The 17,023-nt window shown below is 38.7% G+C and overlaps 1 protein-coding gene across 1 annotated transcript in view; it reads right to left on the bottom strand.

Annotated features, from left to right (window-relative positions):
• Positions 1 to 13,116: 13,116 nt before the first annotated feature.
• The window catches only part of LOC124612459 (chromosome-associated kinesin KIF4), a 300,348-nt gene continuing 296,441 nt past the window's right edge, over positions 13,117 to 17,023 (bottom strand). Inside the window, exon 19 of the mRNA XM_047140687.1 lies at positions 13,117 to 13,574. Coding sequence (XP_046996643.1) covers positions 13,493 to 13,574 — 82 coding nt within the window. The 3' untranslated portion in view covers positions 13,117 to 13,492. The remainder of the gene's footprint in view (positions 13,575 to 17,023) is intronic.

Raw genomic sequence — 17,023 nt, 5'->3', positions numbered from 1 at the left:
ATACGTACAGACATGGCACACACTCATGTGAAAGTTATTACGATTTGACAGCTAGAGCGACACTAGAGTTCTCAGTGGTGAGAATGCAGACATTCATGGGACGTAAGGATAATATTTGTTTTTAGGTGTTTTCTACTTAATTAACGAATTAGTTGGTATATTTTGGGTTCTATTTGTTAATAAGTTATCAATAGACATTAAGTATCATCAAACACATGTGAAACAGCCGAACCACACTGATTCGGTGACATAAGCTGAAACGTATTCATGAAGAAATTCTTTGGTTTATGTGTATTTCCATGTTAATCCGCTGAAAACAGATGGTAAACATATATTTTATGCATGAGAAGCATATGTTTCTGTTGTTATTATCATAAGCACTTTCCAACACTAAAAAAATTTTATGGCGTCTAACAATTCGTCCTTTCTTAAACTTCACTAGATTTTCTAATACGCAAATATTTTCGTAAATGTAACTGCTTTCGCTTCAAAAGCGAATGTTTTTAAGATTCTTGCCGTTCCTCCTCAGGTTTTGCAACAATTGTTGGATTGGTTTCTTCTGTGTTAAGAAACAGTTTCATTGTTTTGACGATTTATTACTACATGATTTTCCCTTTAAGTTACAGGGGTGGTAGCTTGCCCTATGATACGTTAAATAATGTAAATATAATAGAGGGAAAAATATATCTAAAAACAAAGATGATGTAACTTACCAAGCGAAAGTGTTGGCATGTTGATAGACACACAAACAAATAAATAATGTAAGTATTACATAGAAATAGCATCAAATTTCCGTCCAATTTCACTGTTGCCAGCATTCTCAAAAATTTTAGAAAAAGTAATGTACAATCGTCTTTATAACCATCTTATCTCAAACAACATACTGTCAAAGTCACAGTTTGGATTTCTAAAGGGTTCTGATATTGAGAAGGCTATCTACACTTACAGTGAAAATGTGCTTCATTCATTAGACAAAAAATTGCAGGCAACTGGTATATTTTGTGATCTGTCAAAGGCATTTGACTGTGTAAATCACAATATCCTTTTAAGTAAATTAGAATATTATAGTGTAACAGGAAATGCTGCAAAATGGTTCAAAGCTTATATCTCTGGCTGGAAACAAAGGGTGTTATTAGGAAAGAGACACGTATCAAGCTATCAGGCATCATCCAACTGGGAACTAATTACATGTGGGGTTCCACAAGGTCCCATTTTGGGGCCCTTACTTTTTCTTGTGTATATCAATGACCTTTCGTCAGTAACATTACCAAAATCCAAGTTCGTTTTGTTTGCCAATGATACAAACATTGCAATAAATAGCAAATCAAGTGTAGTTTTAGAAAGATCAGCTAATAAAATATTTGTGGACATTAATCACTGGTTTCTAGCCAATTCTTTGTCACTAAACTTTGAAAAATAAAAACTCTAGATACAGTTCAGAACTTGTAAGGGGTGTCCCACGAGTATATGCCTAACATACAATGACAAGCAGATAGAAGAACTGGACAGTGTTAAATTCTTGGGATTACAGCTTGATAATAAATTCAACTGGGAAGAGCACCACACAGAACTGCGGAAGCGTATTAACAAATCTCTATTTGCAATGCGAATTGTGTCAGACATAATGGATATAAAAATGAAAAAGCTGGCATACTATGCTTACTTTCATTCCATAACGTCATATGGGATTATTTTTTGGGGTAATTCATCAAGCCAAGCTAAAGTATTCTGGGCACAAAAACGTGCAGTAAGAGTTATATGTGGTGTGAACTCAAGAACATCCTGCACAAGCCTGTTTAGGAAACTAGGGATACTAACTACTGCTTCCCAATATATTTATTCCTTAATGAAATTTGTCATTAAAAATATATAACTTTTTCAAACCAAGAGCTCAGTTCATGGAATCAATACTAGAAATAAGAATAATCTTCACAAGGATTTAAAGTCACTTAGTCTTGTTCAAAAAGGTGTGCATTATTCAGGAACACCCATTTTCAATAACTTGCCAGCAGCCATAAAAAGCTTAACAACCAATGAAATTCAGTTCAAGAGAAGCCTAAAGGATTTATTGGTGGCCAACTCGTCCTACTCCATTGATGAATTCCTCAGTAGAACTAACTGATTTGTGTGTGTGATATTATAACGTCTGCACAATTTCAGAGCAGTAATGTGTTTGTTGTAAATATATGTATGTGTGTGTGTGTGTGTGTGTGTGTGTGTGTGTGTACACACACTAACTTCTGCACCATTTCAGTGTAATAATGTGTTCACTGTAAGCAAGTAGTGTAGTAGTTGTATTACACTTTTATTACCTTATAAAGAAATACAAAACTTTTTATTTTAAATTCAGTGCATTAGTATTTGTAAAATTCATATAGTGTTCATTAAAAAATGATGATCATTCCACTTGGGACCTGTGGAATGGTACATTAGCTTATTTGTTTTATTTGTAAATATTTATCATATATTGTTGTTTTTCTGACATGTTCTACATTCTGGAGGACCTCCTCACTACGGATCAATTGGAATGAAAGTAAATCTAATATAATCTTATGTTCCACATAGATTTCCTACGTTCAACATCCAGAGATTTGGCTGAAAGTGCTGAGATTAACCGAGAGTGGAATCTTCCTATAACTGAGGTTGGAATCTTCCTACTTGTCAGTCAGGATGCCTGCAGATGCAATAATATATATTCGAAACTGGTAGCCCAATAAAATAAGAGTTTGGGAGTTAGATGCCTGAAAGGTTTTGATATGACATCCTGTACTGAAGAGCTGAGTCCCGCAACCATCTGTGAAAAAATGGACAGACAGAGACTAGCAATTGAAACTCCTCTTTGTTGGGTAGATACTCGACGTATTTCTGCAGAAGGCCTCATCATCTGGAGCTTACTACCATTTTCTTGTTATTAAATGAAAATAGCATTAATCTGACTCGTTAATAAACTGCCCTGTAATGTACTGTTTCATACCTCCAAAAGGGCTTAGGAAAGAATGGTGTCATCTTTTAGTTATTGTGACATTTTGGCTCTACGTATATGCCTTCTTGGCAAAAATTATGTTGCAAATCAGTATAAACGTTAGTATATGCACTCATCCGATACCATATTCCGAATTGGCACTTGCTGGCCACTTGGGTGGCTGCTGTAGCTGTCGACAACAAAAACGAGGCCGAGTGTCACGACTTACATTAGATTGTGACTTTTACCTTAGTGAAGCTCTTGTTGTCCTGCAGTGAAGTGCCACTCATTCTGCTGTGGGACTTTTCATTTCCAGAAGGTCGAGGGCAATAAGAGAACTCACATTTATACCAACTCACTACAAAAGGATGTGAGTTCTATTTTGAGAAATCTTCTGTATTTGGCTGCTCTCGTATTCAATAATTCCAACAAGCAATTATTCTTTTTTCCAGGACTTACGCTGGGCAATTTCATATCCCATTTACCGCTTTCCATTCGGCTACAAAAATTCCAACAAAAATCCACTTTGTTAGGGTGTCATGTTTTCGTTACACTCAAACATTTTGCTAAAAATGTCTCACACATATGAAAGAATAAGTTAAATACTTACAATTAGAAAGGGCAGTACAACTGTAATCATGAACAAATACATTGAGAAATGTCTCGATTTCTTCTCAGCCAGCTACATACAGTAAAACTGACACAAAACGTAATCGCATGGAACTAAAACAATTTTCCAACTAGGAAAAGTTTCCAGATTATGCAAAACTCACTAGACTACATAAAATATCAGGTATCATGCATAAAAGTATAAAATTGTAATTACGCAAATTTAGATACCTTCATTTCTGCACAGTAGATTTTTCATTTACTGTATACTGTGGGAAAGAAAACTAGATAATATGGAATTTCTGTGTTTTTACTTTAAATTAGTTTACTGTTGTATGTACATTTATATTATTACCGTGTTTAGCTGTGTGTGAACTTAACTCCGTGGACTCGCCCGGAACAATATCGTTGTCCTGAAGTAGCTCAACTAATCACTCTGGGCATGGCGTTAGTTCGTTTCGTTGTGATCAATGTTTGTGACACAATGCTTTGTACCTTATTGGACAATAAAATATAATTGTATGGCATCGTACAATCTGTTAGTTGTTGTACCTAACTACTAACCTGAGTACGGCACTTCCTACATTTGACTTACATTACACTTCTTTCGCCACATATCAATGAGAGAAACCTGTTTAAATTTCCTGTCCAAAGCCGGCCGCTGTGGCCGAGTGGTTCTAGGCGCTTTAGTCTGGAACCACACGCCTGCTACGGTCGCAGGTTCGAATCCTGCTTCGGGCATTGATGTGTGTGATGTCCTTAGGTTAGTTAGCTTTAAGTAGATCTAAGTTCTAGGGGGCTGATGACCTCAAATATTAAGTCCCATAGTGCTAAGAGCCATTTGAACCATTTCCTGCCCAAAATCGATTGTTCTATGCAAGTATTTGCCCTATACAACAGTTCGAACAGCTTGGGAAAATGAGTGTGCTGCAAATTGCGTAGCATCGTTTATGCATGCAATAGCTTCTTCAGACGTACTAATTATTCTAGGGACATCATTTTGCTACTCTTCTTCTTTGTTTCGTCTCTTTCTGACCAAGATCTCTATTGAATCTTGCCGAAATAAAAGTGGATTAAGTCGACAGAAACTCACCCTTTCGAACGTAGTCATCTACACTACATGACATGTTTTGCATTCAATTAATTCAGCAGTCGCTGTTGTATTTAATGAAGCTTCCATTGCCACAGAAGCGTCTTATACTTGATGTCCAAATCCCGCTTTGCTGAAGCAGTTGGTCACAGTTTTCGGCATTATTTCACTTACTGCCAAGCCAATCCAGTTTACTGCATCCAAATAGGAATTGACACTTCAAGGGCAAATGCACTTTCCACTTCTTCAACAGTAAGAATTCGAAACTGTATCAACAACCAATCCAATTTCACGTTTGCTAACTTGCCTTCAGGTGGCAGATAATATTGTATAGGAATAAGAAAACTTGGCGATTTCCTTTTTTCATTTTGGCACTGAAAGAACCCAGTCATTCTTCTATAAGACCACCAACCGTCCAGCCTTTTTATTGCTTCGCTATGTGACTGGAAACTTACTGATCTTGTTGTTGTGGTCTTCAGTCCAGAGGGTGGTCTGATGCAGCTCTCCATACTCCTCTATCCTGGGCAAGCTTCTTCATTTCCAAGTAAATACTGCACCCTACATCCTTCTGAATCTGCTCAGTGTATTCATCTCTTGGTCTCCCTCTACGATTTTTACCCTCCAGTACTAAATTGGTGATCCCTTGATGCCTCAGAACATGTTCTACCAACCGATCCCTTCTTCTCGTCAAGTTGTGCCACAATTTCCTCTTCTCCCCAATTCTATTCAGTACCTCCCCATTAGTTACATGATCTACCTATCTAATCTTCAACATTCTTCTGTAGCACCACATTTCGAAAGCTTCTATTCTCTTCTTGTCTAAACTATTAATCGTCCAGGTTTCACATACATACAACGCTACACTCCATACAAATACTTTCAGAAATGACTTCCTGACACTTAAATCTATACTCGCTGTTAACAAATTTCTCTTCTTCAGAAACGCTTTTCTTGCTATTGCCAGCATACATTTTATATCCTCCCTACTTCGACCATCATCAGTTATTTTGCTACCCAAATAGCAAAACTTGTTTACTACTTTAAGTGTCTCATTTCCTAATCTAATTCCCACAGCATGTAGTGGTTAATAAAAAAAGAAAAATAGAAGGGAAGAAAAGAAAAAGAAAAAGGTTGAAAATGTGGGAAGAAATCTTAAGTGAAATTTTTTTTTTTTTAAACCGTTAATGACCGTGAAAAAAGGGAAAGAAATGCTGATCGGACTTCGTATTACAGAAAAGCTATTGTTGGGGTGGTCCTTGTGGCGTTTTTGAGCAAAAGTTAAACCAATTTCCACTACAAAAATTATTGAAAAGAAACAGAGAATAACAAAATGTAACTGACAGGGGGAAGTGGCGTAGATAAGAGTTCATCCTTTACCAGGTTAACTTGTCTTCTTTTGTGCGGCGTCCAGGTATTCAAAAATCTCCTTCATTTCTGCGTGAAAAGTCTGCTCCGAAATCTTGCAATCGTCCAGGAATCACTAATTTATACCAATTAAAATCATCTTGATACTGTATGCAATTTAATTTACTTTGCTACTTCCATCCTCCGAATTTAACAAGTTCCACAATATGTCTACACATTAAAATCAGTGTAGTTGGCAAACGTATCTGCTCCAGTGACGAATCCCTCAACAACTACACCAATAACCTGACCAGTGCTTTCCTCTCCCGCAACTATCCTGCAGACCTTGTCCACAAACAGATTTCCCGAGCAATACATTCCTCCCCGGCCAACAACAATGTTCCTACCCCCAGACCACACAGAAGCATCCCCCTTGTCACCCAATATTATCCTGGCCTCGAAAACATCAACAAATTACTCCGCCAGGGATATGACTTTCTCAAGTCAACCCCTGAAATGAGATCATCCCTTGACAAAATTCTCCCCACACCACCCAGAGTTGCCTTTTGTCGCCCCCCTAACCTCCGTAACATCCTTGTTAAACCCTACAATATTCCCAGACTACCTTCTCTACCCAGCAGTTCCTACCCCTGTAACCAACCCCGCTGCAAAACCTGCCCCATGCATCCCCCCACAACCACCTACTCTAGTCCCGCTACTGCTAAAACATACACAATTCAAGGCAGGGCTACGTGTGAAACTACACATGTCATTTATCAACTGACATGCCTGCACTGCACAGCCTTTTACATCGGCATGACAACAACCAAACTGGCTGAGCGCATGAACGGACACAGACGGACTGTCCGCCTAGGAGATGCCCAATACCCAGTAGCGGAGCATGCCCTCCAGCATAATTCTAGGGACCTAGGAACCTGCTACACCGTATGTGCCATTTGGCTTCTCCTACCCAACACCAGTCCCTCTGAACTGCGGAGATGGGAACTTGCACTCCAACACATCCTTTCATCCCGCCATCCCCCTGGACTGAACCTACGTTAAACAACCTCACTCCCATTCACTCTTCAGTCTTCTCCTCTTTCCTTTTCCTCTTTAGCCATTCACGCATCTTTTCATCCTACATAGTTGTGTTTATCTTTATACTATATACCTCTTTACTTCTGTATGCATCCTCTTTGGTTTGAAGCTGGCACAGTACTTACAGTAGAATATCTTTGGCTTCCCTCTGACAACCATGCCTCCATCCTTGCTACCCTCCCTGTTTACCTTTCCCTGTTGCTTCATAACCTGGGTTGTGAGTAACTGAATACACTTTCCCTTCTTCCCTTTTTTCCCCTCTCTCCTCCCTGATGAAGGAACAAAGTTCCGAAAGCTAGGAATGTAAATTTTCAGTTCTGTTTTATGTGTATCTATCGGCTGTACTGAGCTGAGGTAAGTACTGGCCAGCCCCTCTATCTCTTTGTTAGTATTTGTTTCACATCTTATATGAGATTTTCCATTAATCATTTATTAAACTGATAGTTCGGTAATTTTCACATCTGTCAACACCTGCTTTCTTTGGGATTGGAATTATCATATTCTTCTTGAAGTCTGAGAGTATTTAGCCTGTCTCATACATCTTGCTCATCAGACAGTAGAGTTTTGTCAGGGCTGGCTCTCCCAAGGCTACTCCCGGGACACTGATGCGACTTAGATCTTTCAGTGCTCTGTCAGATTCTTCACGCAGTATCATATCTCCCATTTCATCTTCACCTACATCCTCTTCCATTTCCAAAATATTGCCCTCAAGTACATCGCCTGTATATAGACCCTCTATATACTCCTTCCACCTTTCTGCTTTCCCTTCTTTGCTTAGAACTGGGTTTCCATCTGAGCTCTTGATATTCATACAAGTGGTTCTCTTTTCTCCAAAGGCCTCTAATTTTCCTGTGGGCAGTATCTATCTTACCCCTAGTGATATATGCCTCTACATCCTTACATTTGTCCTCTAGCCAACCCTGCTTAGCCATTTTTCACTTCCTGTCAATCTCAGTTTCGAGATGTTTGTATTCACTTTCCCCTGCTCCATTTACTGCATTTTTATATCTTCTCCTTTCATCAATTAAATTCAACATCTCTTCTGTTACCCAAAGGTTTCTACTAGCCCTCATCTTTTTACCTACTTGATCCTCCGCTGCCTTCACTATTTCATCTCGCAAATCTACCCATTCTTCTTCTACTGTATTTCTTTCCCCTGTTCTTGTCTATCGTTTCCTAATGCTCTCTCTGAAACACTCTACAACCTCTGGTGCTTTCAGTTTGTCCAGGTCCCATCTCCTTAAATTCCCACCTTTTTGCAGTTTCTTCAGTTTTAATATACATCCCCAACTGCCCATGGAAATGTCTTACAATTTAAAACTTCATTCCTAAATGTCGTACCATTATATAATCTATCTGAAACCTTCGAGTGTCTCCAGGCCTCTTCCACATATACAACCTTCTTTCATTATTCTTAACCCCGTGTTAACTATGATTAAGTTTTGCTCTGTGCAAAATTCTACCAGGTGGCTTCCTCTTTCATTCCTTACCCCCATTCCATACTCACGTACTACTTTTCCTTCTCTTCATTTTGCTACTATCGAATTCCAATCCCCCATGACTATTAAATGTTCGTCTCCCTTCACTACCTGAATAATTTCTTTTATCTCATCATACATTTCTTCAATCTCTTCGTCATCTGCGGAGCTAGTTGGCATAAGAACTTTTACTACTGTAGTAGGCGTGAGCTTCGTGTCTATCTTGGCTACAATAATGCATTCACTGTGCTGTTCATATTAGCTTACCTGCGTTCCTATTTTTTTATTCATTATTAAACCTATTCCTGTATTACCCCTATTTGATTTTACATTTATAACCCTGTATTCACCTGACCAGAAGTCTTGTTCCTCCTGCCACCAAACTTCCCTGATTCCCACTATATCTAACTTTAACCTATCCATTTCCCTTTTTAAATTTTCTATTTTGCCCAATTAAGGGACCTGACATTCCACACACTAATCTTTAGAACACCAGTTCTGTTTCCCCTGACAACGACTTCCTCCCGAGTAGTCCCCACCCAGAGATCCGTATGGGGGGAATATTTTATCTCGAATATTTTACCAAAGTGGATGCCATCATCATTTAACCATACAATAAAGCTGCATGCCCTTTGGAAAAATTATGGCTGTAGTTTCTTTTGGTTGACCCTGCAATTACTGAAAAGCTGCTGCCCCTCTTCAGGAACCACACGTTTATCTGGCCTATGTTTCCAAAACAGCGCGGTTTTCAATCACTAGTGGCTTTTCCATTTCACCTAACATGTTTCCACACAGCAGATAGCAAGTCTTTCCTTGGACATTTTTCTGCTGGTGCACACTTTCACCTCGAATTTCTAGAGATTTTGAAGGCAGGGCGTCATAAAAAAGGTACCATTTCATCGGCAATGACCAGGTCTTACGGGTCATAACTCGCAATTAGGTTACATAGTATTGTCTTTCTTAAAGTTTAGGTTTTCAGACACAATTTTGTACAAAACCGATCTTGAAACTTGTGGAAATTCCAAAGAAAGAGTGGAAATTGTGAATCTTCTGTCCTCACGAATCTTTGTTTCGACTGCAGCCACCAAATCATCAGTGATCACAGGGGGCTGGCCTGAGCGTTCTTCGTCGTGGACGTTTTGACGGCCATTTTTAAACTCTCTAACCCACTGACGCACTTTACCTTCACTCATTGCATTCAAGCCATAAACTTCTGTTAACTGACGATGAATTTCTGCAGCTGATAGGCTTCTCGCGGTCAAAAAACATATCACTGACCGTATCTCAGACGCGGCGGGCGATTCAATAATCGTATAAACATTATAACGTAGCACAGCGATGCGTACACGTCAGCTACAGAGCTGCAACTTGCATCAGTGTGAACGGGAAGGATGCCGGCAAGTGGCGTGGTGGCTTGTTGCTGCGTCCGCGCGAACTACGGGACTATACGTGCGAACGGCCCTTACTTAAAAAACAACCCTCGTATAACATGCGCAAAAAAAGATCAATATCACATGTGAAAGCTTAGCTTCTGTTGTAGCTTGTTAACCTTAGAGACCAATATTATATGAGAAAACTTAGCTTTTCTTGTAGTTATTCTATGTATATTAATGTTATCCGTTAACTTTTCCTCTTTGATATTTCGCTCAACGTAACCAGTGATTTAGCTATTGGCTGACTATAACACGTGTCCTAAGCTCTGAGTATCTGCTGTCATCGGCTGGCGAGATCACGTGGCATGAGATATGATTGGCATACAAAAGGACATGGCAACCTCTGTTTCAACGTTCTGGAAACTAACACGCTGTGTTTGGTGCAATTCGAATTTATACTTTCATAATACGAAAATATGCAGCGTATATGTTGCTGCAAGTCAAAGATCTACTTTTCTCTCTCTCTCTCTCTCTCTCTCTCTCTCTCTCTCTCTCTCTCTCTCTCTCTCTCTTCCCCCCCCCCTTCTCCATTAAAAGTCTTTCCATAACTACTGTCATCCGTTCCCCCCCCCCCCCCTTTTTTTTGGGGGGGGGGGGGGGGGGGTGTTCTAACGAGTGTATAAAAAGTTTTACAGTTCCGAGGAAAAATCTACGGAAAACCTACTGTCACTTAGCATGGAAAAAGTGCATTTTCGCCCAGGAAAAAGCATATTTTTTAAACGGAATATCCGGGATTTTTTTTTTCCTTGTGCCCGTATACACCCTGTAACTGACTGCAGCGGACAGCATGTCCATCCTCCGAGACTGCCAAACCAACTCTGATATTACAGCCGAACCACTTCGCCCGCCATCCAAGTTAGGCGCGATCCAAAGATCACCACAGTGGTTTGTCTGCCTTTTCGTTTTTTATTATTCTGCTGGTTATTAATACAGGGTGTACATTAAGTCCGGGAACACCTTCAATTATTTATTGCACAAGAACCAAACATTGCACAGATATCAATGCATATGTCGTATTTAAGAGAAACCCTGAAAGTTTTTTCTCATGTATACAACCACAGCGTAGTTTGGTAATTTGCCAATAGTCAGGGCTAGTTGCAAACATGGCAAGTTCAGGTGCATAGCGAGCTTTCTGTTTGTTAAAGTTTGACAAAAACAAGTGTGCTACAGCTGTTCAATAGATGTTTAGAACTAAGTACAGTAAGAAGCAACCAACAAGGAAGGCCATTTACAACTGGCACAACAAATTCGTTACGATGGGTTGCTTGTGCCTGGAAAAAAGAAGTGGATGTCCCAGTGTGAGACATGCTGGGACGGGTATGGCAAGGATTGGATTACCATATTGGCATCTGCCGGGTCACTCAAGATTCGCATATCAAATGTTTGTAAAAAAACTTTCAGAGTTTCTCTTCAAAATGCAATATGTATGACGTCCATACAATGTTTAATTCTTGTGCAATAAATAATTGAAAGTGTTCCTAGACTTTACAAACACCCTGTACTTGCGAAATAATGGAAACACTTTAATTTGAAATTCAAGAAAATATGCTGTTTAGATTGACTAATATTAACATTAGAAGATTGTATTTTGGCGCGCAACTTGCGAATGCAGCAGCCAATCATAGAGGACCACGATTTAGGTGGTCTTTCTCACATTATCCATACTGAACAAATCATCTGTCATTGGTACCTCACACCACATTATGTCATCTTGCCACAGCTGCCTTCTCAATTGCTCTAAAAGGAGCTTCTTGTAGGCGAATATGATGGCTGCAAAGCCAGAAATATTACAGTCTCACCAAGGTTTTCACAGGCAGGCACTAAACCCCCTAACCTAGTCTGCAAACGTATCTACCGTGGACCTACTTGTATCACACGTGGTGGTTGCATTCCAGCCTGAGATACTGGAGTTCGCGGGTCATGCCTTCTTTCGGTAAGTAGCAATCTGTCTTTTCCTACATTGTTGAAGTTCCTACCCGATGTGTCCACTGTTTGATTTGCGATAAGGGTAACGTTGACAGATCAAGTACATTCAGAATGTCTTGCCATTCAACACTAGGATGATCCTACCCCAATGCCTGTGAGATTGGAGTGGCTCTAAAGAACAAAGTTCACAAGTGAGGGGCAGGCCACAGGTGTTCTGTGCATACCTGCTGTAAAGTCATTTCAGTTTCTCAACAAACTATTGTTGTATGCCAACTTTTTTAAAAATTTTGTTAGCCTCTGAAGTGGAACAATTTCTCCAAGTATATAACGTGATGCTATATTAGATTTGTTTTTACATGCTGTCATGCCTTGATTTCGGAAAATGGAGCAATATATAAAGCCTGGAAAGTTTAAGAAAGCCCCATTACTCCTCTTCTAGATGCATAAAATGACTGTAATTTACAAGCTACAAACTTAGTTTCTTTGGGATTCAGCACTACTATATTCAAGTATTCAAAACTTTTAAATGACACACTTTTCTCAGTTTTATAAAATATTAAAGGACTCCCTGATCTTCCTTCACAAAATCTGTATTTAGTCTTGACGCATCAGTGATGCTGGCATTAACTGTTATTGGATTAACTTATATAAAAGTTCAAATAAGTTTCACTCTCAATTTCATAGGTATGCTATTATGCTAGAGTACTGTGAACTATTACCAAGTCAACAAATAACTGATGCATTCAGGACCAACAGTTTCTAAGAAAAGACTCTTGTTATATCATTTAACAAGATGTATTCTGCAAGAGAAGCTTGGAAATAGTTGCAGTTAAAACTATCTCCAGGTGCATACGGAAATGAGAATGTGGAGTAGAGCGTATCTGTGAACGCTAAGTGATTGATAGCTTATGAAGCAGGAATCTGTCATCATGCAATCGTATCTAATTCGCGTTTTCTCGGTGAAAATACTATTTTTTAATAAAACATTTTAAATATTCTGCATTCAGCATAAATTATTTTTATTTTATACATATAAGCTGTTATTTACAACAAAATATGGTTTATAAAAATTTGAAATTTCAGTGTAGCAAAAGCAGGAGATCACTGATAGAAACAACCTTTCAATATTATAAAATGTTTCATCTTTTGTGACAGATTATAACAAAACAAAAATTGTCAAGTTTTATAAAAGAAATTTTGTTGCATCACATACAAAATATAAAATAATTTATTTACAAAAATTGCTTTCAGTCAGTGATGGTCATTATGTTACAGTATTAAGATAATTTAAATTGCCCTATACACGTGTAAAACTCTACTACGAATCCCAACATTCCTACATCATAGATGTTGTTCATCTCCAACCCTTCCATCATTTTATTTCTGTGTTCCACACATCACACTGTTTGTACTTGTAGGACATATAAAAAGATAAAAAAGGTAAAATAAGGCAGTTCATGTACAAGCGTGGTATTCAGTCATTATTTTACAGCTACAAAAAGTAAGATTAAAGAATTTATATACAAATGTAAAAAGTCCAGTATGAACACACTTATTCCTGTGTCAAAGAGGAAAAAAATCTCACACTCTTCCTCTTTTTTGCTTCCGAGCTTATCTCATCATCTGACGATAACCTGAAACATATTGAAATTATACATTATAACTGCAACCAACTTGTTTAAATTTCATACATTGTTCCAAATGAGCAGAAAGGTAGAAATAAACCACTCTTAATTTGTTATTTCTTTGTATTTTTCTGGAATCTTAGACAGCAGATCTGTTGAGAGTTATAATTGTTTTTCTTTATTCATATTTTGTTATATGTTGTGCACAATGTTCATCTACATCTACAGTTTTTCATGTATTCTTGTAATAATTACTCTTTAAGCAGAGAATTGGTCATTCATGTTAAGCACGTTGCGTGAAAAAGTTGTCTATTCAACTGCACTCTCTGAAACATTGCTAAAATGGTTACTCATCTTTAAAGTCAGCAGAGTCCACTGCATAAATAACTCCGCAAATGAATTAGCTTGTGAACATCTGAATCTTTATATAGGTGGTGGTTGTTGTTGTTGTGGTCTTCAGTCCTAAGAATGGTTTGATGCAGCTCTCCATGCTAATCTATCCTGTGCAAGCTCCTTCATCTCCCAGTACCTACTGCAACCTACATCCTTCTGAATCTGCTTAGTGTATTCATCTCTTGGTCTCCCTCTATGATTTTTACCCTCCACGCTGCCCTCCAATGCTAAATTTGTGATCCCTTGATGCCTCAGGACATGTCCTACCAACTGATCCCTTCTTCTAGTCAAGTTGTGCCACAAACTCCTCTTCTCCCCAATCCTATTCAATACCTCCTCATTAGTTACGTGATCTACCCACCTGATCTTCAACATTCTTCTGTAGCACCACATTTCGAAAGATTCTATTCTCTTCTTGTCCATGTTTCACTTCCATACATGGCTACACTCCATACAAATACTTTCAGAAACGACTTCCTGACACTTAAATCAATACTCGATGTTAACAAATTTCTCTTCTTCAGAAACGCTTTCCTTGCCATTGCCAGTCTACATTTTATATCCTCTCTACTTCGACCATCATCAGTTATTTTGCTCCCCAAATAGCAAAACTCATTTACTACTTTAAGTGTCTCATTTTCTAATCTAATTCCCTCAGCATCACCCAACTTAATTCCACTACATTCCATTATCATTGTTTTGCTTTTGTTGATTTTCATCTTATATCCTCCTTTCAAGACACTGTCCATTCCGCTCAACTGCTCTTCCAAGTCCTTTGCTGTCTCTGACAGAATTACAATGTCATCGGCGAACCTCAATGTTTTTATTTCTTCTCCCTGGATTTTAATACCTACTCCAAATTTTTCCTTTGTTTCCTTCACTGCTTGCTCAATATACAGATTGAATAACATCGGGGAGAGGCTACAACCCTGTCTCGCTCCCTTCACAACCACTGCTTCCCTTTCATGCCCCTCGACTCTTATAACTGCCATCTGCTTTCTGTACAAATTGTAAATAGCCTTTCGCTCCCTGTGTTTTACCCCTGCCACCTTTAGAATTTGAAAGAGAGTATTCCAGTCAACATTGTCAAAAGCTTTCTCTAAGTCTACAAATGCTAGAAACGTAGGTTTGCCTTTCCTTAATCTTTCTTCTAAGATAAGTTGTAGGGTCAGTATTGCCTCACGTGTTCCATCATTTCTACGGAATCCAAACTGATCTTCCCCGAGGTCAACTTCTACCAGTTTTTACATTCGCCTGTAAAGAATTTGCGTTAGTATCTTGCAGCTGTGACTTATTAAACTGATAGTTCGGTAATTTTCACATCTGTCAACACCTGATTTCTTTGGGATTGGAATTATTATATTCTTCTTGAAGTCTGAGGGAATTTTGCCTGTCTCATACATCTTGGTCACAAGATGGTAGAGTTTTGTCAGGACTTGCTCTCCCAAGGCCGTCAGTAGTTCTAATGGAATGTTGTCTACTCCCGGGGCGTTGTTTTGACTCAGGTCTTTCAGTGCTCTGTCAAACTCTTCATGCAGTATCATATCTCCCATTTCATCTTCATCTACATCCTCTTCCATTTCCATAATATTGTCCTCAAGTACGTTGCCCTTGTATAGACCCTCTATATACTCCTTCCACCTTTCTGCTTTCCCCTCTTTGCTTAGAACTGGGTTTCCATCTGAGCTCTTGATATTCATACAAGTGGCTCTCTTTTCTCCAAAGGTCTCTTTAATTTTCCTGTAGGCTGTATCTATCTTACCCCTAGTGAGATAAGCCTCCACATCCTTACATTTGTCCTCTAGCCATCCCTGCTTAGCCATTTTGCACTTCCTGTCGATCTCATTTCTGAGACGTTTGTATTCCCTTTTGCCTGCTTCGTTTACTGCATTTTTATATTTTCTCCTTTCATCACTTAAATTCAATATTTCTTCTGTTACCCAAGGATTTCTACTAGTCCTCGTCTTTTTACCTATTTGATCGTCTGCTGCCTTCACTACTTCATCCCTCAGAGCTACCCATTCGTCTTCTACTGTATTTCTTTCCCCAATTCCTGTCAATTGTTCCCTTATGCTCTCCCTGAAACTCTGTACAACCTCTGGTTTAGTCAGTTTATCCAGGTCCCATCTCCTGAAATTCCCACCTTTTTACAATTTCTTCAGTTTTAATCTACAGTTCATAACCAATACATTGTGGTCAGAGTCCACATCTGCCCCTGGAAATGTCTTACAATTTAAAACCTGGTTCCTAAATCTCTGTCTCACTATTATATAATCTATCTGATACCTTTTAGTATCTACAGGATTCTTCCATGTATACAACCTTCTTTTATGATTCTTGAACAAAGTGTTAGCTATGATTAAGTTATGCTCTGTGCAAAATTCTAACAGACGGCTTCCTCTTTCATTTCTTAGCCCCAATCCAAATTCACCTACTATGTTTCCTTCTCTCCCTTTTCCTACTACCGAATTCCTGTCACCCATGACTATTAAATTTTGGTCTCCCTTCACTACCTGAATAATTTCTTTTATCTCATCATACATTTCTTCAATTTATTCGTCATGTGCAGAGCTAGTTGGCGTATAAACTTGTACTACTGTAGTAAGCATTGGCTTTGTGTCTATCTTGGCCACTATAATACGTTCACTATGCTGTTTGTAGTAGCTTACCCATACTCCTATTTTTTTATCCATTATTAAACCTACTCCTGCATTACCCATATTTGATTTTGTATTTATAACCCGGTAATCACCTGACCAAAAGTCTTGTTCCTCCTGCCACCGAACTTCACTAATTCCCACTATATCTAACTTTAACCTATCCATTTCCCTTTTTAAATTTTCTAACCTACCTGCTCGATTAAGGGATCTGACATTCCACGCTTCGATCTGTAAAACGCCAGTTTTCTTTCTCCTGATAACGACGTCCTCTTGAGTAGTCCCCGCCCAGAGATCCGAATGGAGGACTATTTTACCTCCGGAATGTTTTATCCAAGAGGACACCATCATCATTTAACCATACAGTAAAGCTGCATGCCCTCGGGATAAATTACGGCTGTAGTTTCC

The sequence above is a fragment of the Schistocerca americana genome, chromosome 4 (assembly GCF_021461395.2).
Source record: "Schistocerca americana isolate TAMUIC-IGC-003095 chromosome 4, iqSchAmer2.1, whole genome shotgun sequence".
NCBI classification, from domain to species: Eukaryota; Metazoa; Arthropoda; class Insecta; order Orthoptera; family Acrididae; genus Schistocerca; species Schistocerca americana.
The sequence above is the reverse complement of the archived record's forward strand: the minus strand, read 5'-3'. Positions and strand labels throughout refer to the sequence as shown.